This window comes from Syngnathoides biaculeatus, chromosome 19 (assembly GCF_019802595.1).
Source record: "Syngnathoides biaculeatus isolate LvHL_M chromosome 19, ASM1980259v1, whole genome shotgun sequence".
NCBI classification, from domain to species: domain Eukaryota; kingdom Metazoa; phylum Chordata; class Actinopteri; order Syngnathiformes; family Syngnathidae; genus Syngnathoides; species Syngnathoides biaculeatus.
Genome location: NC_084658.1, coordinates 9,844,128 through 9,869,474, shown reverse-complemented (window position 1 = coordinate 9,869,474; position 25,347 = coordinate 9,844,128). Strand labels below are relative to the sequence as shown.

Sequence of the window (25,347 nt, the reverse complement as noted above, 5' to 3'; positions counted from 1 at the left end):
TTGTTCAAAATGTCCTTAAGAATGAATGATCCTCACCCAACTCTTGACAAATTGATTTAAGAGGTGTCTTGACATATATCGTGTGGGTTAGCGAGTTATAGTATTATATAGTGGAACCACAGCTCACAAACATTTGTTCCGCAACTTTGTCCGTGATCTGAAATCTCCATCAACCGAAGACATTTTTTTCAGTTATGATTACGAAAAACGTGCTTAATTGCCTTCATAGGTGGCTGTTGACAATGCCTGGCAAGGAACTGTTGGCGGGCCAGCCAACACACTGACACAGGTGAATGGGTCAAGATGGAGAGCCAAGGAGCCTGTCGCAGGCGAGGGGGGGGAGCTGAAGGCAGTCTTTTGCAAGGGTGACATTCCAAAATGCACTTAGGTGGATTGCAAAGCACAATTACGTATACCAGCAATAATTGATCGGCTGCAGTAGAGGAAACGGACGCTGCCAGAGCCGTGACTGTGTCCAGGTCTTCATATAAGACGTTTCCAATTTCTTGGGAAATATACAGAGGACTAAGATATAATACCTGAAATGTGACGCAGAAACTTAACACTGTTTGTGAACAAGAGCGTAGTTCTTGCACCAAAGGAATATGTAGCCGAACATTTTGTTGGCTAACTGAATTATTTGTGAACTGGCGCGTTTGTGAACTGAGGTTCCACTCTACTATATAAGTTTGGTGTAATCCAAGAGTTTTTGCGATAATGTGCAGAAGGAAAACAAAACTGCATGGATGGAAACTGGGCATTCATAAACTTTTCCTGTGAAATTTTGTTTTGAATTTTCACTAGGCAGATGGCCTCACTATCCGCTCCACCCTTACACCCTGACATGTCCAGTGGATCACTATGGGAAAAAAAAAATAAATACTATTTCTGGGGTGTTCCCGGATAAAAGATAAAAGCATTACATTTGTCAAAACAAATTAATAAAAAAAAAAAAGCCCAAAGAGGGGCAATTAACTTCACTCCACCACATGGCCAATTGAACTATTGCAACAGCGTGGCCTGGAGTTGAACTTGGAAGTTTCTCAATAGGTCGGATTTTGTCATGGAGAAACTCGAGGAAGGGTCAGCAGCAAAAGGACGAATCAGATCATGGATGTATGCCAAAATACAGATCATTTCAAGTTTGCAGTTAGAAAATAATTACTGAGCGGTTTGGTGGCATGTCAAATATCGATGGAGACGCAGTGATGCAATGCGATTAGCTTTAGGCAAAATTGTAGCTGCAAGATATACGACATATGTATCCATCCATTTTCTAAACCGCGTATCCAAACTAGGTCGCGGGTGTACTGGAACTTATCTGGGTGAGAGACAGGGTACACCCTGACCTGGTCGTCAGTCGATCGCAGGGGACACACAACAACCACTGGGACACACTTTTACACCTATGGGCAATTTAGAGTCTTCAGTAACCTTTATATATTGCCTATACATTACATCAATACTATGAAACCTTTTTAGAGTGATTAGGGACCGCACAACTACAAAAACTGAGAAAATAAGGTGAGAATGACAAAGAAAGACCACAGAGATTGCTCACCCATGTCTGTTGAGTATGTTGTGGGCCTGCTGCTCAATAAAGAGGTCCCCAGGTGACGCCCCGTGTTTCGGTGAGGGGAGAGAGGGATGTCTGCTCATCTTGGGTGAGCTGGGTGGGACGCCTGTGGTTGTGTAGTCCTTGGCAGGCACCCTCGCGCTAGAGGACAATGATGTAACATCCATGTAAGTGGATGGCTCAGGAGCAGCGGCCCTGCGTTGATTCTCCAGATTCATGAGTCTCTCCCTCTCCGAGAACGAGTCTACTCTGCCTCGACTCCTTTCAAAGTCAGTCTCGGGACGGCTGTGCCGGGGCACGCTTTGCCCGCCTCTCCTGGGGCTACTGGTGCAAGCGTAGGAGTTCATCGTGATGTCGCTCTCTTCATCTGCAACAAACTCCGCTCTGTTGTGCCTTTCGGAGCCCTCAGGCTCTTTCAGAGTACGAGTGTACCGAGATGGATAGTCCGTGTCTGGCTCCTGGTCCAAAGCGATTCCATAACGCTCTGCTAGCTGTCGACGGCGTTCCGCCTTGTAGCGGGCAATGCGCTCAGCCTTAGACTCTAGCTCTGGAGCACCCTTGGTGGATGAGGATGAACTGTAGACATGATCGTTGTGATTGGAAGTCTTGGGATCGGATTTGTATTTAGTTCCGGACTGTTGCTGCGGAACCACTGGCGGCATATCTGGATTTTCAAACTCTTCCATTCCATACTTTTGGACTGTAACTGCAGCGGGCACAAGTTAGATCTTTTCTGAATACTAACAACTAAGCACTAATCATAGTATCTCACCACCACAGGGCTCGCAGGAGTCGGAGGCTCTCGTGTATCGTGGTGTATCCTCTTCCAGAAGCCGGTTGGCAACCAAATTAGGCAGAAGAGACGGGTGCCCCTCACCATCTATGCCCTCCAATCGCCGAGAAATACGTTCCTTTCTACACAAGTCAACGGGAGGCATGTTGCAATCATCATCAGTGGATTCAATAACCAGGACAAGAAGGTCCATCACCTCCCCACCTGTTCATTTCCCAGTCACTCGCGCTCGTGGTAATGCCTTCAAATCGTTTCCTCAACTCGGAGACTTCAAATAAAGAGGAAAATTGGAGAAAACAATTTCAATGTATTGCTTGGTATAACATGATGAAACGTAAAGAGCGTCAAAGTAGCACCCCATTAAAATTGTCAAAGAGAAAGTCAATTCTTCATTACAAGGTCTGACTGTAAACTTGTCTCAGTGAATTACACGATTGTCAACAATATTATTTTTCTAAACCATTTGGAAGTGCTGTATAGGCCTAAAAACAGTAACACATACCTTTGTTGAGATTGGTCAAGAGACTAACGCCTATCTCCTTGGTGACTTTGACTGGATTACTCTTTTCGTTGAAGGTGAATTCTTTTGGGAAGCTGAGGGTTAAAGTAAAAGTAGTATTATTGTCTAAAGAGACGGGACTCGTTTTAAAAAAAAAAACAAAAAAGAAGAAAAACCTAACGTTTATAAACTCAGTAGAAGGAGTGTAACTAGAAACCGAGTAATATTTTTTAGGGGGGTTATCAGTTCAAATGAAATGGCTTGAGAGAGAATTGTTATCAATGAATAAATTTTGTTAAATTTTCAAGGACCATAGTATTGAGCAAAGTAACGTCAGCAAGCATATACATTAGAAATTGTGACCCGGTTCAGCTCGACGAAACCTTTCAACCTCACGCTGATATACAACAAATCCCTCTTCAGTTATTTGGGATTTGATCTAAAACCAACACGAAAAAAAATGTGATCCAGATGTGAAGAATTTTAAAAAGTGCTGTGGGTGTGTTTTTTGTCCCTTCCAGAAACCACAATGTTGTTCAACCTCATCTACAAAAACACGGTCACTTTCGTTTGGACGCTCCATTCACAATGTTGTTAAAGTAAAGGTTTCGTTCCCACACTTGTGTTACCGTTGTTAAGGTAACTTAACAGTATGAAGGTTAATCTGTAGGCCTGGTAGAGTCTTTGACAGCCTGCCAGCATCCCGAGCAGTGCCTCAAATGCTGCAGTAGAACTTTATTATACAAGCCCGCTACACAGTGACAAACATTTACTTAACTGGACTCGCTGTATTTGAGGTTTTCCTCCTATCGATTTCTTTTCTATTACACACCTTCCCAACAAAAGAGATGCTAAATAGGGAGTACAATATAATAACATTTTATCCAGGTCCAACTGGTAAAGTCAAAACGTTCCCTTCGGTTTAACAATCGGGAATGATACCAAAATTTATGGGAAAATATGCCTCAAAGTTGCATTAAATTACAGTTAAACCATGCACGATGTATGCATGAAAGGATCATCTATCTATAACACGGGTGTCAAACTCAAGGCCCGGGGGCCAGATCCGGCCCGCCGCAAGATTTGATGTGGCCCGTGAAGGCAAGTCATATACTTTCATCAACTTTCATTATTTTTTTGTTCAAATCTGTACCAAAATTTCAAATTGTCATATCATAAATGACAATTTAGATATAAGCATTATAACAATAGTTGAAAAACCCATCACTCTTGATTTCTGATTCCAAAACGAGTTCATAAATTTCATCTGGAAATTTGATGAGGCGGTAAAAAGTGTTTATAGTTTCACAGTCATAACGGCCCTCCGAGGAGAACCATAAGTAAAATGTGGCCCGCGACAAAAATGAGTTTGACACCCCTGATCAATAAGTACAGCATGTTTGGGTTTCCTTTTCCTTTTTGAGAGACTTTATTGCTCCCAATTGAAGACCAGACATGGTTAAAAGAAAAACAAAACTCGTTAAGTAACCCGAGTCAGAGCTGTAACACTTCAGCATCATCACACGTCACCATTTGTTATCAAAAATAATTTCCATCCTTATTGTTACATTTTATTCTTGACAGTGAAAGACTTTAAATTTGTCTGACTACCAATTTTTAGTGTGTGTCGTGTGAGAGGCACCTTGAATTGACACCTTTTCAAAATGGCCCTTCCTTTCCGAATGAAATGTTTTGATTTGACATTTTACCATTAAAGGAGATCACGTAGCTTACCTAAGCGCTCTCTTCTGTAGGAGTTTGGTATTGCCAAGTGCAACTGGGGTGTCACTTGTAAATCCTGAGGAGAGAGAAGAGAGATACTTCATAATCAGTGAGTTGTTTTCACCATCTTTCGTTGCAGCATTTGAACCCACCGCAGAACAAGCTCGTGTATCTGCTGGCCCTCGAAAGAATACGCTCATGAGTGGACATCCGGAGACGAAGTGCATTATGTTCAGAAAAGCAATAACCCTATCTTATTTAGCAGTGTCTACAGAAGACTACAGTTCAATTTAGGTATTGTGCTACCGTCTAAATCAGATAAATAACTGGATGCGCAAAATTTTTCTTCAACTAAATAATGCCAATAAAGAAAAGAGAATTGGTGTTTGCAAACACCTGGACTCTCTATCTTTAAAAACGAAAGAGGAAGTCCGAAACCTTGGTGTTCTGATTGATTCCGACCTGGCTTTCAACAATCATATCAAATCAATCACAAAAACTGTCTTCTACCATCTGAAAAACATAACTAGAGTGAAGTCTTGTCTGTGTCAAGCAGTCCAGGAAAAGCTCATCCATGCTTTTATCTCAAGTAGACTTGACGACTGCAATGGTCTTCTGACTGGAGTTCCAAAAAAAAAAAAAAATAAAAAAAAAAAAAAAAAAAAAAAAAAAAAAAAAAAAAGAGCATAAACAGCTGCAGCTCATTCAGAATGCTGGAGCTCACGTTCTGACCAAAACAAAGCGGTCAGAGCATATAACTCCAATCCTAAAGTCCTTACACTGGCTCCCAGTCAGCTTTAGAATAGATTTTAAAGTTGTGCTATTGGTCTATAAATCCCTAAATAATTTAGGTCCTGAATACATGAAAGAAACGCTTACAGAATACAAACCCAGGAGAGCTCTGAGATCGACTGACTCAGGTCTAATAGTGGAGCGCAGAATCCAAAGCAAACATGGTGAAGCAGCATTTAGCTATTATGCTGCACACAAATGGAATAAATTGCCAATGTTTTTAAATCCAGGTTTAAAACTCTTATTTTTTTTCCTCATGCTCTTCAGAATATATCCACTTTTTGATCACAATACTTGCACTGTCTATGGTTTTAACCGTCAATTTTTTGGGGTATTTTTATTATTTTTATCCTGTTTTAAAAGTTTTATCTCTTTGTTTTCAAATGCCTTTAATCATGTAAAGCACATTGAGTTCCCTCGTGTATGAAATGCGCTATACAAATAAATTTGCTTTGCTTTGCTAATATGGCTGTAGCACATTTACAAAATTATCAAGTAGCGAACTGAGCGCAAAGAGTTTCAGTCCTCTAAACTCAGAGATACAGTAGTCATTATTGAATGACATCATTGCCTCTGTATTTGAAGTATGTGTGCATGTGTCTGTGTGTGTGTTGTCACGGCCAATGCCTTTTTAGTGACAGCTGGTGTGTTAAATCTGATCACACGTCAAGGTTGCCTCGCAAACAGCCTTAAAAGTGGAAGACAGCTCAAGGAAAAAATGACCCTTCTCATTCCTTAAACTTGAAACATGCTTTTTTGATATGGGGTAATAAAACTCTACTGGGCATAAACTAGTTAAGAAAACTTACTCGAAGCAATGACTGGAGGACAAGGGTCACCAATACAAAGTTTTTGCTGAGGAACGCTATTCTTAAATGTTTGTTTACTGAAAGCGCAGTCCTGACAATGGATTGATCCAAGCAACTCTATGACAAACATGTGGTCTCACTCCATCCCTCAGCGCTCACTTCAGGGCTGAGTCACACACTGGCTTCACTCTTGCCCCCACCCAAAATGTTTCCCTGGAGACCCCTCACCCCGAACACCCTCCATCACCTCAATTGCTGCGGTTGGACCTACTAAGCGTGTTTGGGTTGATGCGTTAAATGAGTCCCGCTTGAGTGAAACATCTTTTGGGAAGAGAGAAAGCTTATTTGCAGAAGGCAGTGTGCTTGGTTGTGCTTGGGGAGGGGTCTGGTATTGTTTCAGCTGTTTGGAATATGGTCCACGCGAGCCCTGAAGGAGCCAAGATGACTGCTTTCAGCGGACAGGAATCTAATGGTTTGATTCATAATTCTTGGAGCCATGAAAACTGACTCAAACGAGCATTTCACAACAACCTTGAACAACATACTGATGAATGAATCTCTAAAACTTATATTGCGCTCTAAATCTGGCATTATTGGAACTTTCACTAACCCTTATTTTCAGGCTTTGGCCATTAGACTAACGGATGATGGTGATTTAATTCAGTTTTATGTATGTGTCACCAAATCAGAAAAAATATTTAAGACCAGACTCCCTCATTAAAAGACCATCTCGGCAACAGAGGCAAGTACTATATAATGGTGAAAGCTTTTTGGGAACACAAACTGCAGATCCAAGGGGCTTATTTGGATTTAAAGCCCACATCAGATTAAAAAAAATATATATATATATATATATATATATATATATTTATTTATTTATTTACTATGGATGGCTACGATACACTGACATGGGTGTGTTTACATTCACGGAACCCATGAACGAACCCTGCCTGCATAAATGCGCAATTTGCACACAAGTCCCATACAGTAAGTGTACATACAATTTAGTCAGCCTAGTCAAAGTAGAAATCTATGTTTCTTTTTAAAGAAGCTACAGAGTACAAATGTCAAAGACCTTTAATTGCTGTGAAAATCATTTTAAAAAAGAAGAAAAAGAGCAGGGATCTGGTCCCAAAAGGAAATAAACAGGGAATCAAGTGGGGGAAAAAAGTGAAGGGTTTTTTGTGAAAAACGGGCAATAGGTTCCATTAAAAAAAGAAGAAAAAAAAAGAAAAAATATGTAAGTAGGTGAAACGGAAAATGAAAAATCACCAAGTCACAACAGAAATACCGGCCTTGTGGGGAAAAAAAAAACCCACACATCTTGTCTAAGAAACAATCACATTTTGCAAGGATTTGGATGAAAGTGCAGACACAGAACTCCATTTTGAAATTAATGGAACAGTCAGTCTGATTGATATGGCTTGATGCGGATATGCATTTTCCCAAGAGGGAAAGCTTATCTGTTGTGACATTAGGACGCCGATTCAAATTTAAAATTGTGGCAACACCACTGGCAGACTGATTGACTACTCATCATGAAAACAGTCGCCAAACCACGCACACTGCGCAACAGTCTGCTTTGGTGGCGCCGCTCGGTGTGAGGCAACTTTTAGGCGCCACGATTGTGAAAGTGACAAGTCGTCGTGCTTAAAGAAAAGCCGGCCAATCAGACGACAGTTACACCACGGCCGTCCTCGGCCTGCGTTTTAGAACCAGGTCAGAGGAGGGTCCACATGGGACGGAGAAACTCTGGCGGGGGGGGGGAGAACCGGTACAGTCCAAAAGGGGCGTAAGACTTTTGCACAATACTGTGCATTGACAGACTTATCCGTTGAGTAAAAGTGTCAAACAATAAGCAGAAACTAAAGTTGTACTTGTATCAAAATAGGATTTTACCCTCTGGCGCAGCAGTCTTACTGGTTTTGTCAGGTCCACAAATATTAGAAACCTGAGCTGTATGAGCTTTACACCTAAAATGTGGTCATTAGCGCCACCATCACAATGCAAAGGTAATTTGAGACGGATTAAAAAAAGACCCATCATGATCAAAGATGTTAGAAAGCCTCTGATATAGACTGGAATGCACAGAAGCACTATGTCTGAAACAGCTGAAGAAAAAAAAGCATCTGGAATCCCTCTGAACTGTATCCTACCATCTTGAGTTAACCCTGTGAAAGATAAGAATGATGTCATGGATCAGCGTCACTTGGGATCTGAACCAGGCCAGAGAATTTTCCCATAATATCAATATCTATAAACCATAAACTAAAGAAGAAACCAAAGTGAAACCATAGAATGGGCGTATTGCTCTAAAAGTGTGGCTTATACAAGATATTAACGTGTCAAACTAATGAAGTGTAGCGAAACGAAAGCGGCAACTGGGGCAGAGTATATGCTCAAGGTGAGATATAGGATTAACTTTGATGCTCGGGATTACAGCGCCCAAAAGGAAACATGTCATGCTTTAGCACACTGCATTACATCACACAATGTGTGCGCACATAGATGTTTACTTCTCCAAGCAATTACCCACACACTTGGTCTGCCCCCACCATTCATTGAAGGGGGGGGAACAGCCTCAAATTGTGACTAAAGCCGTACCGAGAACAGCTTAGGAGGCAAAAGCGTTACGAAACAGATGGGCAATCACAAGCCCAAGGCTGCAAACACTGAGATTTTACAAAAGGTTACAACAATAAGCCAATTAGGCTTTCAATGCTAATTAAGAAATAGAATGCCACTTAAAGTGCAGGCCTCAAAGACTGAATAATCCTTATCTGGAATTTAACACTATAGAATTACAGATCCCTTCCTGCGCATGCCTGGTTTGATCATTACGGTTCGTGAAGTAGTAGTTCATGTAGAGAGTAGAGAGAATTTCAAGTCATGGATAGTAAATAATGCAGCAAAGAACAACGATGTTCAATCAACCAATCGCCCTGCACCAGGCATAAAAGCCTCAAACTGCGAGGGAGCTTCTTGTGGATCGCAAGCTATTCCCACCTGGGGGAAGCGCGTCTCAACACTCAGCCTTCACTCGGGAAACATCACAAAGACGGACGGTAATGAGAAGCAGACGGAGATCTGCGGTCAGTCACCGGCACAAAATCATTTGCGCACATACTAACAAAAAGGTCACATGCTCGGGACTCCACCACATACTGTAAACATACTTTTTGAAGTGTCAAAAGTTACTTTTTTTATCATATACACGAAAAACAAAATATTGAGAGTAGCCTTTTATTGGAAGTTCCTCAGGGATCATAGTTTACATAGACAAGACTATCAGGATTCAGTATAATCATATTTTTCTATAAATATATACCCAAAATCATTTGCAACTGAACCGTCTTCAATGCAAGTGGCATAGAAAAAAAAAAAATCTGCACTTCTAAGTCTGTGCAGGTCAGTGTTGTCTTGACAGGAATATTCCACGGCAACTAAAATTGAATATTCCGATTGATGCTGAGACTGACAGACTGAATTCTAAGGACGGTGATGTTTCTTAAAATTGTGCAAAAATCTATTTTTGTTTAAACGCCAGTGCATCCATAACACATGACGACAGTGCTGCGGCGGCAAGTCCGGTGACACATTTGACCCTCTTGAGATTGCGGCAATAACACACTGACCTCCTGCAGAAATGACTGCATGCACAATACTATTTTCATTAGAATGGCTGGAAAAACTATTTGACAACCACAATATTCAGTGATGAGTGACACTTTCAGAGGTATTAATATACAGAAGACGAATATACAGTTTGCTCGCTTTTTCCTCCTCAAAGTTTGAGAGCAGGTTGATGCACAGCTCATAAATAGCTGCCTCACTTTAAAAGAGTCCTCTGCTGCCCTTGGAGGCTACAGCTGCAGTGCAACGACAGCTGTCTGCAAAGAAGGACGTTGAGCAGAAAGGAAGCAGGTCTGCTGTGCGTCATCTGACAATTCCTATGTTTTGATCCCAAGCGCCTCAATCCAAGTGATCTGTCACCAACTCCAAAATTGAAACCCAAACCTGCGACCTGCGCCGCAGGGACCAGTGCTCTTACCTTCGCCGCAAAACTTGACATGGCTCAGATAATTAGAAATCCACGGGTTCCGGTACATTTTGGCAAATGAACAAGGGAAGTTGCTTGAGAGGGAGAGTTTAAGGGAGGAAAGACGCAGCGGTGTGAGAGGTGATGCAGCAACAAAGCAGTTATGACAAAGCTTTGGGACAGGCGGAGGGAGAGAGAGCAAAAGAGAGAGTGTTAAGCCAGGTAGCATTCAAGTCAGGGAGGAGAGAGGACAGAGAGACTCGAGCTGCAGGGCTAACGGAAGAAAGGAGGTCCTGGTTAGTCCTCGCGCTTCCCAACTCAGGGTGCCCACTACCACCACCACAACAACATGCAAGGCTACAAGCTGTGCTTCACATGCTAAGCTCATTAAACTAAGGCCCGTCGCCACAGGCAGATTGCAGCAGAGTGGCTTGACAAAACCTGACAGACACAGAGGCGCAAAAAGATGAGTGTGTGAGCCAGAGGCAAGGAAAGCTGGGAGTGTCCAAGGAGAGTGCTGCTTTCCAAATCCTTGGCTCCTAAACACCAGTGGGGTGCCAAAGAAACCCGTGCTGAACATGAGGGGAAGGGGAGAGGGAGGCTAGATGGGAGTGAACCAAAGTGAGCAGGACGAGAGGACAGAGTACAAATAACCCTCTCAGCCTGATGAGAAATTCCAGTCTTCTTCCAGCAGGAATTAAATAAAAGGCACAGAGACAGGAAGGCAGATGAAGAGAGACGCATCGGAAAAAGAAATGGCAAAAAAGAGAGTCCAAGTTAAACTACAGAAAAAAACACTGCAAAACTATACCACACTCAGTACCCCTGGCTTGTCCAGTACTGTCTATACTGCGTAAGACTAACTTTGGATTTTTTTGCTCTTCGAGTCTATGCCGCTTCATTCTGTTCGGTGTCATGTGAAAGCATGATCTCATCCCAGCTGACTGAAGCCGAGAATGAGACATTATCACGGCTTATTGCGCCAATCAATCTCGGGGCGCGTATTGACAACTTCGATCCACACGGCCACTGAGCGAGAATTGAGGAACTAATCACACGGGCGCCAAATATGAGTGAACAATGGCCGATTCGCATACCATAACATCAATAGCCATCCATCAATATTTGCAGCAAACACAAACAATGAAGTGAACTGTCCCACAACTCTGCTTTATACACTCACGTCCTCCTCGAGGCATCTCATAACTATTCCAATTCGACATGTCCATGTGCTACATAAACACTTTTCCCTATTGTGATTCCCCTGTGAACGCCAAAACCAACACGCGAAAACGAGCAGACATACACTCGTACGCGTCAGGGTGTCAATGATGCACTGCGGAAGCCTCACAGGGAGTCTGGCCCCGAGCCCACCGTGGTTATTCTGACGCTGACGGGAAAACAGCGCGTTGTATCTTATCTACCGCCGGCATACACGGTAAAACCTGTTGACGCGAGCCAGGTCATTCACGGCTGCTGAGAAAATATATTTGTCTCCGAGGACCACTTAAACGTGTAAATGTAAGCCGTATAACGGGACAAATTGAAATAATACTAATGCAGAACAGATTATGTCATAAAAGTTCTCGGACCCTACATGAAAGAGGGCTAGACTAGGGATTTAATATGCAGCCTAGCAGACGGTCGGGGGTGAGAACACACCAAGGGATGACATCTTTAGGTCCGCTTAGATGAGCTCATCGGGGGGCATGTAAACACGCTTGCACATACGCAGACAGACACTCCAAACTTAGTGCTATGAACGGGTAGAACATGAAAATCCTGCCATCTCCAATGGTATCATCACCTTTGCACCTTCAACCGCGCAACATCTGTATGTCTTAGTGGTTCTTCTTTGACTCATAAGTGACAGATGAGATCAGCACCACGCAAAAATTGCTCGATGGTTAGTACCCTGTTATTTGCGACGATGATGCGCTACTGCTGAGAATGGGCAAGACCTTACAGGTTAACTCCAATGACACACCGCCGCTTTAGGTCAGAAACCTCGGCGGGGAATTGGAGGGTGGGCTCAGTCAATATCTATGACAGGAGAGGAACCGCAAAAAGGGAATTGAAACCAAAAAAAAAGAAAATATGATCAAAGTGATTGTAATTTCCTGTAAACATTTTAAACCTAAAACTACGCTCGAAAGGGACGAGAATGTGTCAAAGAGCCCGTGACAAAGCAAGCCACAAAAGTGGTGAAGTGGATTGATTCCAAAACCTACTATCCCTTTAGGAATCATTTTCCTAAGAACTAAAGCGAAAACCATGCTCCATGAGAGCATGAGAAGGTCAATTGTCTTAAATTAAAGCAGACTGTCCACAATAATTTCCTATGATGCTCAGATCATTTTGCGGTTCCGTTTCCATGCCAAAAGATACATTTATTACTTGCCCCGGACCTTTGTTCTTCTCTCTCTCTGTTATAACATTTTGAAAAATCTGAAATTAAAATGGATCACTGGAGACCAGGATTGTAGGAATTATGCGCATGTATTTGTATGTTGTATTCAACTGGTATATTATAGATATTGTGAACGTCCAAAAACAATAACGGCTTGTACTTATATTTTAAAATGTCCCTAAATGAAGACTAGGAGTAGTCAAATGATATAGTCTGTCTTCTGACACAAATGAATATACTGTACATCATTTCAGAAAATTTAAAAGAAAAAAAAAAAGTGATAGCATTTTTCACCCATGTTGAGATCTGGACATGACACAAACATACAAAAAAAACTTTCACACATGTTCTACACCTACCAAATTACAATATTCTGTTCAATATTCATGGAGAAAATAAGTAAAATTATCTAAACGCTACATCTTTAAAGCAAAATCAACAACTTGTAAATGTAATTTAAGTCACACGACAATTATGAGAATGTACATTGGGTTCAGCGGTAACTTGTTGACTCTTTATATCTACAAACTTGGCCCACCAAAATCGAATTGCATCAGGTCAACACAACTGTGAAACTAAACAGCACAGAAAAGCGGACACAAATAACTGAATTGTTCCTCTCCGCTAATCACCTCTCCAGATGTTCAGTCAACTAAACCGGATGATTTCAGTCTGGACATGCTTGTGTACAGTCAGTCGTTATTAGATAAACACTCCCAGACAATTTTTTCTGCCCTTAAGACAATCTCTGGTGCACAAAAGCATCTCACTGGGTCTGCTTGGAGTCAGTTATAATGGCTAAATCACCTTCCTGGTCTGAAAAACAGAAGAAAAAAAAAAGGAGGGGTCCAAAATGCTAACATGTACAATGACCATCAACTCAAACAAGCGCATCCTTTGAAAGACATTGTGTTTGACCTTGGAGGTTCCAATCTTTCACAATGTTTTTTATTGTTTAAAAAAAATGAATTTGGAAACATCCAGAAATGCTGAAGACCCAAGACCACATTATAAAACGTATACAATAAGTAAACGTATGCAAATCGTTCCAACCTCCCACATCTCATACGATACCCCTCGAAATCCAATCCTCATAATCAGCTTCCTATCGCAACCGCTTCCAGCCTAAAACTTTCCATTCACACTACAAATAGAATCGCCGTGACAATGCTGACCTTCTGCGGCAATTTTACAGTCTATTAACACACGTTCGGTGCACACACCTCGGCATGACTTTCCCAAAATAAAACAGATAAGCGTTCTCAAGTTTGGACTGTGGAGACTCCGCGTCAAGGGCTCCGGAGCTCTAGCAATGCATCTCGTTGCAGAAATGTGCACATTTTTTAAATATGCTTTAAATAAAAAAATGCTTCGGGAAGCTGTTTCCATCCACAACTCTACTATGGCACAACCCGTTGAAGCGGGATTTCATCACTCAATATAACACTGCCTTGAAATGCATGATTTTTAGTATATTAATGAAAAAAAAAAAAGGCAGGCGGTATGGACTCACAATTTTTTCATCACAAAACATGATTTTGACATAAATGGCTTTTTGTAACTCCCGCCATGAAAATCCTCTCGAGGGATTTGTTTTCGAGAAGAAGCAGGAAGTGACATACATGGTAGGACCCCCCTCAAGTGGAGTCGTTTGTTTTCAATTAGTTTTACCTCCGGGAAGGTAGCTCGTTGTTCCTTCATGTTAGCCAAAATGCAGGCTTGTTGCATTGCTGGATATTGCTCGAAGACTCGTGAGGATGGATTCGCTCTTCATACTTTTCCAAAAGACCTGGTTCATCATGAAAAATGAATTGCACAGGAGCAAAGGACGAGAGCTTCATGGGCTCCAAATGACAGGTAGGTGTGGAAACAGCTACTAAAAAAACATTTTGGCTAATTCAGAAGTCAGGGGTGCTAAATGTGTCGATGTGCACATCGGAAGGCTTCCATGCAGTAGCCGCTGAAGGACGCCCTCCGCCGGCCTTGTGAATCGCCGCCGGCTTCGTCAACAAGGCCGAGCTGGCCTTGGGGATCGCCACTAGCCTTGTTGAGAAGGCCGAGCCAGCCTTGTGGATCGCCACCGGCCTTGTCAACACGGTTTCGGCCAGGGTGACCCGTCGCTGCGCCGGGCTGTGGTGGCTCATCTCCGCCGCGGAGGTGGAACGGATGGGGAGGCGGTTTGTCGGCGGCGTCGTCAGCGCTCGCAGGTGGCATTGCTTCGCCGGGCGGAGGTGGATCGGGCGGGGAGGTGGTTTGGTTGCATGCGGTTTGGCCATGATCCGCATATCATCTAAATACGGGTCGAAACAGTAGGGTAATATTGCCCCGGTCACTTCACTCGGTTGTGAGATATTCTCTTCTTCGAAAAGAGCTTCCGTGTCAGAAGGGGTGTGTTCATCTCCCATAGTAGGCGTGTTTTCAATGGCAAATGTCCCAATGTGACATCACGGGCAGAAGATGCAGCCAATATGGCGACCACTTGGATGTCGAATGAGACTTCCGCAACTTTGCGGATGTATGACGCGCTCTCCGCTCATATTTATTTTTTCAAATAGACATTGAAGTGAATAGTGTTATGTGTATTTTTCATCACAATATATATTTTAGAACATTTATAGGGATGACACTTGAACTATAAAAACAATTTATTTTAATTTATAATTTATTTATTCCTTTAGTAAAAAAAAAAACTGAAATAAAAAATTGCTCAAGTGGCACATATTAAAATGCTCGACTGACTATAGTCCAGGGGCTTACACTCCAGCTGAGGAAACACCTAACAGAGGTTACAAGCGCAACTTTGAGGTCAATGTCAGGGTCAGTTAGTCCACTCAAAGCCCCAAAGCAGTATTAGTGGCTCATCACAAAGCATCTCTAAGTCTGTGGCTAGGGCCTTTTAAATCAATTTAAAGACGTTGTGGCGAGGTGCACTTAAGACCACCACGTGAGGTTACCAGGATTAGGCCTCCTGACAAGACTGCAATCGTGACATAAAACCTAAAGTCATTTGCAAACACCTAAGAGGAGGACTTGGAGCTCAAACTTCTAAGACTACTGTCGTTTCCCCAAATGACACGAAGATGGCGCAAGGAGACGATGCGATGGAGCCGAGCCAGTTAAACCGCAGAGACGCCACAAACCCGAACGGTCGGTCAATCACTGTAACAGAACACAACATCATGCTGCAGACCGCCTTACTCCCCAATCTACCGAACCACAGCCCAGCTGACAACACCCCCAACCCCACCCCCATAACACTCAAAATCAGACCATCAAAATAAATAACTATGCCACCACTTGTGTATATTTTGGGGCAGGTCACCCAGATCACCACCATTTAATCTTGTACTAATCCTAGTTTATCCCACATTAATGAAATATGCAAATGTCATACAACTGCATTATGTTGCACAAGGAACTAATTAGTCAAAAGTTCTCATGAAAATAAAAGCACATCTTGTAATTAATATTTGACTTCACTCCTAAGTGATGACTGGAAGTTTTCAAAATTGTGTGGAAAAACTTGGGGGAATGTTTGGAGCGCGTTGCAGCGCGTTGCAGCGCGAGGGCAGCACTCTATTTCGGTCTGACGGGGTAAGAGCAGGTGCAGCACAATGAACAACTGCAGGCCCGCCGTTCTTTCGATAGTCACTCGAGCAAAGAATGAGTCACATTTGGAGAGACAACGTCTGACACAAGCTCCTCATTTGGACTGTCAATCGTCTTAATCGACACCCAGAGGATCCGGCTCCATTAAAGCCTTAACATTACAATGTAATGTTAGCAAGCAATGTAAGAAATTACTTAAACGTATTATACTTCAAATATAATGCCATTATTAAAATACCGTCGGTGACCTGTGCTAATAAAGCAATGATAAATGAACGGGTTTCAAAAGGTGCTTGCTTGAGAATCATTAAAATAGCGTGTTGGATTTTACGCGATGACAACCTGCACCCAAATAAAAACTGACCCATCACCCATATTGACCCATATCCAACTTAACCCGTTTGAAATGCATGAATATAATCACAATAAAGGGCACAAAAAGATGTGATTAGTTTGTTTCAAAGTGTTACACTCAAATAAAAGCCACATACCTTCTCGGTCTTCTCTTCTCCCGTTTTAGGTCGGTCGGAGAAGATCAGAGCTCTGGAGACTTGTGGAAAAGAACCACCGGGACATAAACGCTGTGATGACGGGTCGACCGGCCGTGGCAACAAACAGCCGCCACCCCCCACCCACTTTCCATCTACGACTCTCCTTTAGGGGGTCTATGTGTCGTGGCTACATCTACAACAGCCAGGAATCCAACAGGGAGTGTGGGGAGGGGTGATAAATTTAGAACGGTGCTTTCCCACTTCATCAACACCGACGCAGATCAATCAGATGACATGAGTGACAAGTGGCAGTCATATATGACGGAGAGCGGATTAAAAGAATAATGATAAAGCTTATGTGAAAGACTTGAGATCAAAAACAAAAAAGTATAAAATTGTACTTCTACATTGGCTAAATGGACTTCATTTTTTTGGTTTAGGGTCACGTCCTCTAATTATGGCTACATTATCTATTTCATAGATGCATAAATGGCTTGATGGATAATTGATCGTTTCAGGTTGGATAACTTTGGGGAAAATATGCCTCTGATGTCACACCTACAAAAATGAAAATGTGACTTGATAAGGAAGGAGAAGCGGAATCATAATTGACTTTTTAATTCTAATGAATATAATTCTGTAATTCTGTCCGTAAGATCCATACGTACGGCAGTGAAATAAGCATTTGCGGGCGAATATGGCATAGCAAAGGGATTCATATTTGTGAGGAAAAATAAACATTTCTAGTTGAGGCCATGAATATAAAATTATGAAATGAGAGATTTCTTTCGTATTTACTGTGCACCATTCATAATCATGAAATGTAATTCTTAAAAATATAATTTAACTCAATATTTCTATTACAAGAGAACCTTCAAGCCATAATTATAAAACAGACAATTTTGTAATCTTGTGTTACTGCACAAGTCAAGTGCCATTTTCAACAATTTTGGATAGTATGAGTCAGTTTTAATTGAGTCATGAAAACTGAAAGTCATGTGACACCCCCCCCCCAAAAAAAAACAAAAAAAAAACAAGCATTTCTGTGTTGCTGCTATTTTTTTATTTTTGGGGGGGTGATAATGAAAACTGATTGTTGACAATTCCATTCATTTTTAAACTGAAACAAACAAACCAAAAAAGTAAGTGCACTTCTTATAAACCATAAACCCCAACACGATAGATTCAACACCGACAATAATTAAAAGGTTGCATAGAATATGATGACAAGTTACATATTGTATGTACTCTGTGTGATGAAATGGACAAACATCCAGAAAACAACTCCCTCTAGCGTTCTTAAAAGGTATGACCACCAGAGTTCCTGGTTGTCTCGCTTTCTTGGCTCCGCATCACACATTGTTCCATCATGTAATCACAACCACTGAGTATTCATGGTGGCGTCGTGAGAAAAACCTGCACAACGGATTGTTTTCCCTCAGCGCTTTGATTCAACAAAGCGTTTTGGATACTTTATACTCAACTAGACACACGGGCGTAATGGTTATACCAGAAGCGAGTTCACCGGTGTCATGGCAAATATGATTTCAATTTAGGTCAAGGCAAGAGCTGAATATTGATCCCTAACATGTCCAGCTGGCAAAATACTGCCATCTACAACAACAACAAATAACAGATGAGTTCTGTTTAAAATACTCTGTAAAGAGAATCCAAAACAATGCCGCTAAATGTGTACAAAAAAAAAAAAATAATAATGAAAAAATGTAGTGCTTGCCCTCCTTCAGTGCCCTGCAGAAAAAAACTCACCCTCAGCTATTTATGCTCCAGTATAACCTGTTTCAGCCTTTACAGCAAGTGAGGCTTGGGTACAATGTTAGTCCAGATGTAGAATAAAGAATTGAGCGTCAAGTGCCATGAAACAATTTATGTAGCGTATAGAAGCACTTTTCAAAAATTATGCTCAACCTCCTAATTGTGCATCTTCTTTGTTTAGATACAGGTTCCAAACTGAATATGATTAATACTTGATGACAAGCTAAACTTCAATTACACCATTTTGCCCACTGGATGGAATCAAAATGAGTGTAATTCATTCCTCTGTTGTTGTTGTTGATCCTCATAAAAGATTAAAGTTGTGAAATTTAAATATGGCTTTTATCAACGCTTTCAATAACAATGTCAAAAGGAAAAACAGAACTTTTTAATCCATAACAAAACGAAGCCAATTTTTTTAATGTTGCGAGTTAATGGAGACCACAAGGCATGTCCCCTCGACGGCATAAAATTTATGTGGGCTTCCAATCCAAACAGCATCTCAAATAAATTAAGAGCAGCAGGCGTGTATAAGCTGCTCCCGAAAAGTGCACATTGCACTTCTTCTTTACCGCTCCGTCTCAATTAGCCGCGAAAACGCTAATTCATCCAACCTGCGCACTCCCCGATAATGAATCCACCAACCAGATGTGCCAGTGTTTCCTCAGGTCTGTTTCTCACGCAAAACGCTGAATTTTCTGCTCCTTTACAAATTTGACTGAGCACAAAGCAAAGAAAAGCAAAGAGGAAAATATTTTTCATTTTGCAGCAGCCGAAAAAGCCGAGGCGTGCCAGCAGTTAAGCCGTCAGTCGGGTTGTGTTTATGCAACAACAACCTCAGAACGAACAGTTGACAATGTTGTCAAAACTATGACAGAACTGTAAAAAAATCTCGTCAAAAAAGGAGACAATGCCCACTCTACTGCATCCTCACAAACTCAAACATTCCTTTGCATGGGAGAATTGGTTAATAGTCTTCAGCTCTTTCATCCTACCCTAACAACCAATATAATTTTAAATGATGCATTACACTGATCGACCAATACATCAATTTCACAATTACTGAACTATCAACGTGGAAACACACACCCAACCCTAACCACAAAGAATTGCAATCAAATGCTTTCCTATAATAGGCAAGCAGTTTCTGTTCAATTCTGATGATAAACAGTACCAGGTGCAGGGCGTCTGCACGCCCGATAACGCCGCTAAACAGTTCTGAGAGATCTGAATAATCCCCTTTCGGACCGGTGCTAACTGGGTCGAGGTGATGGGTGCGAATAACCATCCGACATCATGAGGTCACACACTTATCTGCACACACGTTAGTGAGTTTGACATGAGTTGAAAGGTATTGTGCAGATCTTCCAAAAGGATTCCATCCTGAAATAGAACCGCTTTGTCAATCCGGGCAACCGCATAACACGACCACATCAAGCCGAGAGGAGGACCAAAACAACTTTTAGAACATTTTCTTAACCTCAATGAGTCTTCTATTTCAGCATGAGTCATGTCCCAAGACTAAAACGCTTACTTAAGAGTCGAAACTTGTTATATAATCATCTCTCAATGGGTGTGTGACTAATTATTACGCTATATAAATGGGCAGTGGACAAAAAGAATAACACTCTTTAAAAGGGTCGCATGCGGTGTGGGGATGTTGTGCGGGATTGTTTACCTATCTTGGCGTTGTGTCAGTGTGTGTGAAAAGGAAGTGGAGGAGTCAATCATGTGGTCGAATTTCCGATTTTGGACTGAAAAGGGACGGTACTAATTGCACACTGGACTGGTCCAGTCGTATGAAATCATTTCCAAAAAGGTGCACAACTACATGTGGGAAGCATTTCAACATTTGCATGACCGCTCGGTAATTCAATACGGTGGTCGGACTCTTGGGTCCTTCAGCAGTCAGGAGCATACGGCCAGGGTTTGTTTTCCATACGTAAATGTTTGAATATGAAAAAGTGTTTGAAACAACAGCCCACACAGCCAAATTATGCGTTTGTGCTAAGTGAAGAGGAGGGACGAAGGTAAGCGTTTACTTTCTATGAAGTGCCTTGGAAAATACAGACTGTAAATATCTGACGACTTATGTAAAGTTCTCAACATTTTTGTCCAACATGCTTTAGGTTTCCCTGAAAATTGGGTATTTATGCATAAATTACAAAATTATGTTGGCGAGTGGAACCAGGTTTATGTGTGGATCTCGTGACTGTATGCAAACTCAAGCCTAGTTTGTGAACCAAAGCATCATTCTATTTGTTCAAACCTGATGGTAGTACACCGATTTTTTCAGGGACACGCTTGTTGGGCGCTTGGCCTCACGTTGATGCTACTTCCTGGTCTGCCCGTTTCCCAGACCAGAAACTAATAGAGCACCTCCTGGATATCGTCCCGTTCCTTGATCCTTCATTTTCATTCAACATTCCCGTCTTGTTCTGAACACATTCTACTGTGTAACGTATAAAGATTTTGAACTTAAGATGCGTTGTTTAAATGTTACTTTTTTGTAGCAGTATCTTCGTCTTTTCCTTTCGGCTTGTCCCGTTAGGGGTCGCCATAGCATGTCATCTTTTTCCATCCAAGCCCATCTCGTGCATGTTCCTCTCAAACACCCACTGTCCTCGTGTGTTCCCTCACAACATCCATCAACCTTTTCTTTGGTCTTCCTCTCGCTCTTTTGCCTGGCAGCTCCATCCTCAGCACCCTTCTACCAATATAACATGTCCAAACCATCGAAATCTGCTCTCTCTAACCTTGTCTCCAAAACATCCAACCTTGGCTGTCCCTCTAAGGAGCTCATTTCTAATCCTATCCAACCTGTTCACACCAAGCGAGAACCTGAGCATCTTTTCTGCTACCTCGGATTTTGCTTCCTGTTGTCTCTTCAGCGCCATCGTCTCAAATTCGTACATCACCCTTTTTTTTATAAACTTTGCCCTTCATCCTAGCGGAGACTCTTCTGTCACATAGAACACCAGACACCTTCGGCCAACTGATCCACCCCGCTTGGACCCGTTTCTTCACTTCCTTACCACACTCTCCATTGCTGTGTATTGTTGACCCCAAGTATTTGAAGCCGTCCACCTACGCTTTCTCTTCTCCCTGGAGCTTCACACTTCCTGCTCCGCCCCTCTCATTCATGCACATAAATTGTGTTTTATTTCGGCTTATCTTCATTTCTCACCTTTCCCGTGCGTGCCTCCATCTTTCTAATTGTTCCTCCGCCTCCTCCTTTTTTAGCAGTATATTCACTCATTAAAAATATAATCAGCATTTACTGCCATATGCATATAAAATGAGGAGTAAACTTGATCAAGGGCATTACTCCAGATGCCCATTCCTACTTGTAGTTGTTACTCTGAACAATATTTCCTCAAATACTGTAAGAAAATGTAGAAAATTAATCAAGGTCCCTTGTGCGGCACTACATCACTAGCGGATAAACAAGTACAACATTGCCCACCGTGTCCCCGCAGCAGCTGTTTCGGTTTCATATTTCCACCATCAAGACAACAACACAGACATCTACGGGAAGTTCGTCCATCAGAGCCAGCAGGACTGTAAGAAGATCTTCTGCCAGACAATCATGTGAGCGGTGCGAGCCGCAGGTATCTATGCAGACAAGAATGTCAGCTCTTCATCGGGGCGGGGGTGTCGGTGTGGTGACCTCTCCCCGCCTCACAGCAAGCAACTCACAAAAAAAAAAAAAAAAAAAGAAGTGCAGGGTCCATCAATGGCAAAATGTTGCGCTTTATATTGGTATAATTGCAGCCAGTCGGCGAATAGGACTGTGAAACAATCATGTCAGCAAAACTAACTGAATTTCCAACTTGCATTAAAAACACAAAGCAAACAAAATACGGTTTCCATGGGGAGGAGTGAGGCATTAAACCAGGTCTGTCTGTTGCTGATTCACCTAATTTTTCACCAGCCCATTTAAGGCAAAGCGAGTGGGAGCCCTTTCTTACTTCATGCTGCTTGAAATCTGTGTCAAAACAGATTTGGGCCATGACCTCACGGAGCTTTCCTCTTCGTGTCTCCAAATTTTACTTGTGTGTATGAATGCTGTTATTGGATGTACTATAATATGCTAGGAGTTAAATACGTTCATGTAAATGGAAAGCTACTCCCATTTGTTGAGATATTGATGAAAGGAAATGATCAGTTCGAGTATGTTCAATTTTTTCAAGTCTTTCTTGCACTGTACTTCTTTTTAGTAAAATATCTTATTTTTACGTCCTTTGTTTTCGTCTTTTGGTCTTTGCTTATAAAAGCTTTTAATCATTAAAGCACATCGAGTTACATTGTGCCTGAAATGCACTTCATTAAATCCATTTGCCTTTCCCTAAAAAGCTGACGAAAGACAAACCGTAAACATCTGAACACAACACAGCGTTGTGGGGGGAAATTGGGAGAAGAAAAGAGGGGCGCTTGTTGTGGGTTATAGACTTATAAAACGTTGCGGTTTTGCATGCTTTTACTTCAAAGTCATGGCAACGCAGCCCGTCCAAACCACGCTTTCGACATGATGTGTTGGTGAGTAAACAAACCGATGCACAAAACCCACATCCAACATAAAAAAATAAACTAAATGCATAATGACTTTTTTTTTTTTTTAAACCCATTGTCCATGATTTTTACAGGTGGCGCCTCGTTAACATTGCGCTCTCCCAGAGGTTGAGCGTCTGCTTCCAATTGCAGGTCTGCCTCCCATCTCCTTTTCCTCCTTTAAGGGGCACACATGACGCCAAAGCTTTGTTTTACGAAGTGAGCCCCCAAAACAATGTCGTAACAGACTTATGTAACAAACCTATTCTTGCAGTTTCTCTCTCTCTGAACTAACAGAGTGGGGGGGGGGGTGGACTAAAGCACCACTACTTAGGCCATGTCCACAGGAACATTAGAACATATTGTAACATCCAAAGTAACGCCCGTATACAGATGCAAGAAGACGTGAGTCAACCCTTGGCTATTTTCTGCATAAACGGGTCATCAAACAGCATCTGATCTTCATCCGAGTGACAACAATTAATGGCTTTCGTAAACTAACACCAAAACTACAATTATGCATTTCTGTTTTTTTACGAACACATCATCACAGTATATTGTAGAAAAATTATACAAACTTTTGGATTTAGTATCCGGTTGAGCTTTTTTTCCAAAATAATAACCTCAAGTAAATATTTCCTGTGGTTACCAATCAGACCTGGACCATCATCTTCTTCATGTTTTACTAATTGTATCTTTGTCAAGGGAGACATTTCCATCCATCCATTCATTTTCTTTGCCGCTTATCCTCACGAGGGTCACAGGGAGTGCTGGAGCCTATTCCAGCTGTCAACGGGCAGGAGGCGGGGTACACCCTGAACTGGTCGCCAGCCAATCGCAGGGCACATAGACACAAACAGCTACAAGCCAAATTCTGAGGTTCTGGGTTCAATCCCCTGTTCACAAACTCAAGCCCAGTTTGTGAACTAAAGCGTTATTCTATTCGTTCAAAACTCATGGTAGTACACCGATTTGTTCAGGGACATGGCCTCACATCGATGCTACTTCCTGGTCTGCCCGTTCCCCAGACCTGAATCCAATCGAGTACCTGGTACCTTCCTTCATCCTTCATAATTCTTGTTCAATGTATAATATAAATGTTACCTTTTTTTAGCAGTAGATTTTCCCATTTGTATGTTCTCCCCGTGCCTACGTAGGTTTTCTCCAGGCATACCGGTTTCCTTGCACATCCCAAAAACATGCAACATTAATTGGACATTCTAAATTGCCCCTGGATGGGATTGCGAATGCGGCTGTTTGTCTCTATGTGCCCTGCGATTGGCTGGCAACCACTTCAGGGTGTACCGCACGTCCTGCCCGTTGACAGCTGGGATAGGCTCTGGCACCCCCCGCGACCCTTGTGAGGATAAGCGCCAAAGAGAATGGATGGATATTTACTTAGGAACACTCTTTAGATGAAAAGCAATAGCAAACATTCTCCATTTGTAGACATTCTGTCGTACAATGTCAAGTAATATTCAAGAGTAACACAACGTCATTATCACATTAAACCCTGTATACACATTCCCTTGTCATCAATTCAGTGGTTTGATTGTTGTTGCCTTTTCCAGAAATAACTTTCTTCAGGCTTCCGATTGGATAAAAACACCGCGTTGCTAAGGTGAGCTCCGTTAAAAATGTCTTTTCATTCAGGGAGAGATTTTCTAAGCAAGACTGGAGTGAGCCCAGATTTCGAACTCAAAGTGTGTGCGTGTGTGTGTGTGTGTGTGGGGGGGGGGGGGGAATATCTGTCTAATCAAATGACATGGTGGAACATGAAGAAAGACTCCCTCAGAGTTTCCAGCTCATTACAAGGCCCAGTTCGCCTCAAAACAGTCACCAGCAAAAATCTGACAACTCCATTTTAATACTCAAAGACGAAACAACCTCACAAGCAGTCCCTAGCGCACATGAACGAATCCCATTTTTTTGAAACTGCAAACACAAACTGATGAACAACACAACACATACCCCGGAGTGGGCGGGCTGAAAAATAGACCGCCTTAAAGACAAGATTGGCTGCACAAAAACACCTCAAAATACAAACGAGTCCCGCTGAGTGCGGATACAACACAAAATCTTTATACCCGATATGGCGACTACTTATTTTGGTAGATTATTCCCCTAACTGCCAAATAGGAAGGAATAGGAAAAACAGCGGCGCCACACAAAAGCTGGATGTTTGGGCGTGTGCGTCTTAAGTGTGGAATTAAAATCGACAAGTGTCTATTCATATTTAAACTGATAGCTTATCGTGTATAGATAGCGTCTCAGAATTTGAAC

At 42.1% G+C, this 25,347-nt stretch overlaps 1 protein-coding gene across 3 annotated transcripts in view; it reads right to left on the bottom strand.

Moving 5' to 3' along the window:
• The window catches only part of svila (supervillin a), a 65,867-nt gene that overhangs the window by 27,459 nt on the left and 13,061 nt on the right, over positions 1-25,347 (bottom strand). For all 3 annotated transcript variants that reach the window (XM_061805152.1, XM_061805151.1, XM_061805153.1), the window contains exons 2-6: positions 4,603-4,666; positions 2,872-2,963; positions 2,574-2,637; positions 2,349-2,491; positions 1,562-2,282 (exon numbers count right to left, since the gene is read on the bottom strand). In XM_061805152.1, coding sequence (XP_061661136.1) covers positions 1,562-2,282; positions 2,349-2,491; positions 2,574-2,581 — 872 coding nt within the window. In that variant the 5' untranslated portion in view covers positions 2,582-2,637; positions 2,872-2,963; positions 4,603-4,666. The remainder of the gene's footprint in view (positions 1-1,561; positions 2,283-2,348; positions 2,492-2,573; positions 2,638-2,871; positions 2,964-4,602; positions 4,667-25,347) is intronic.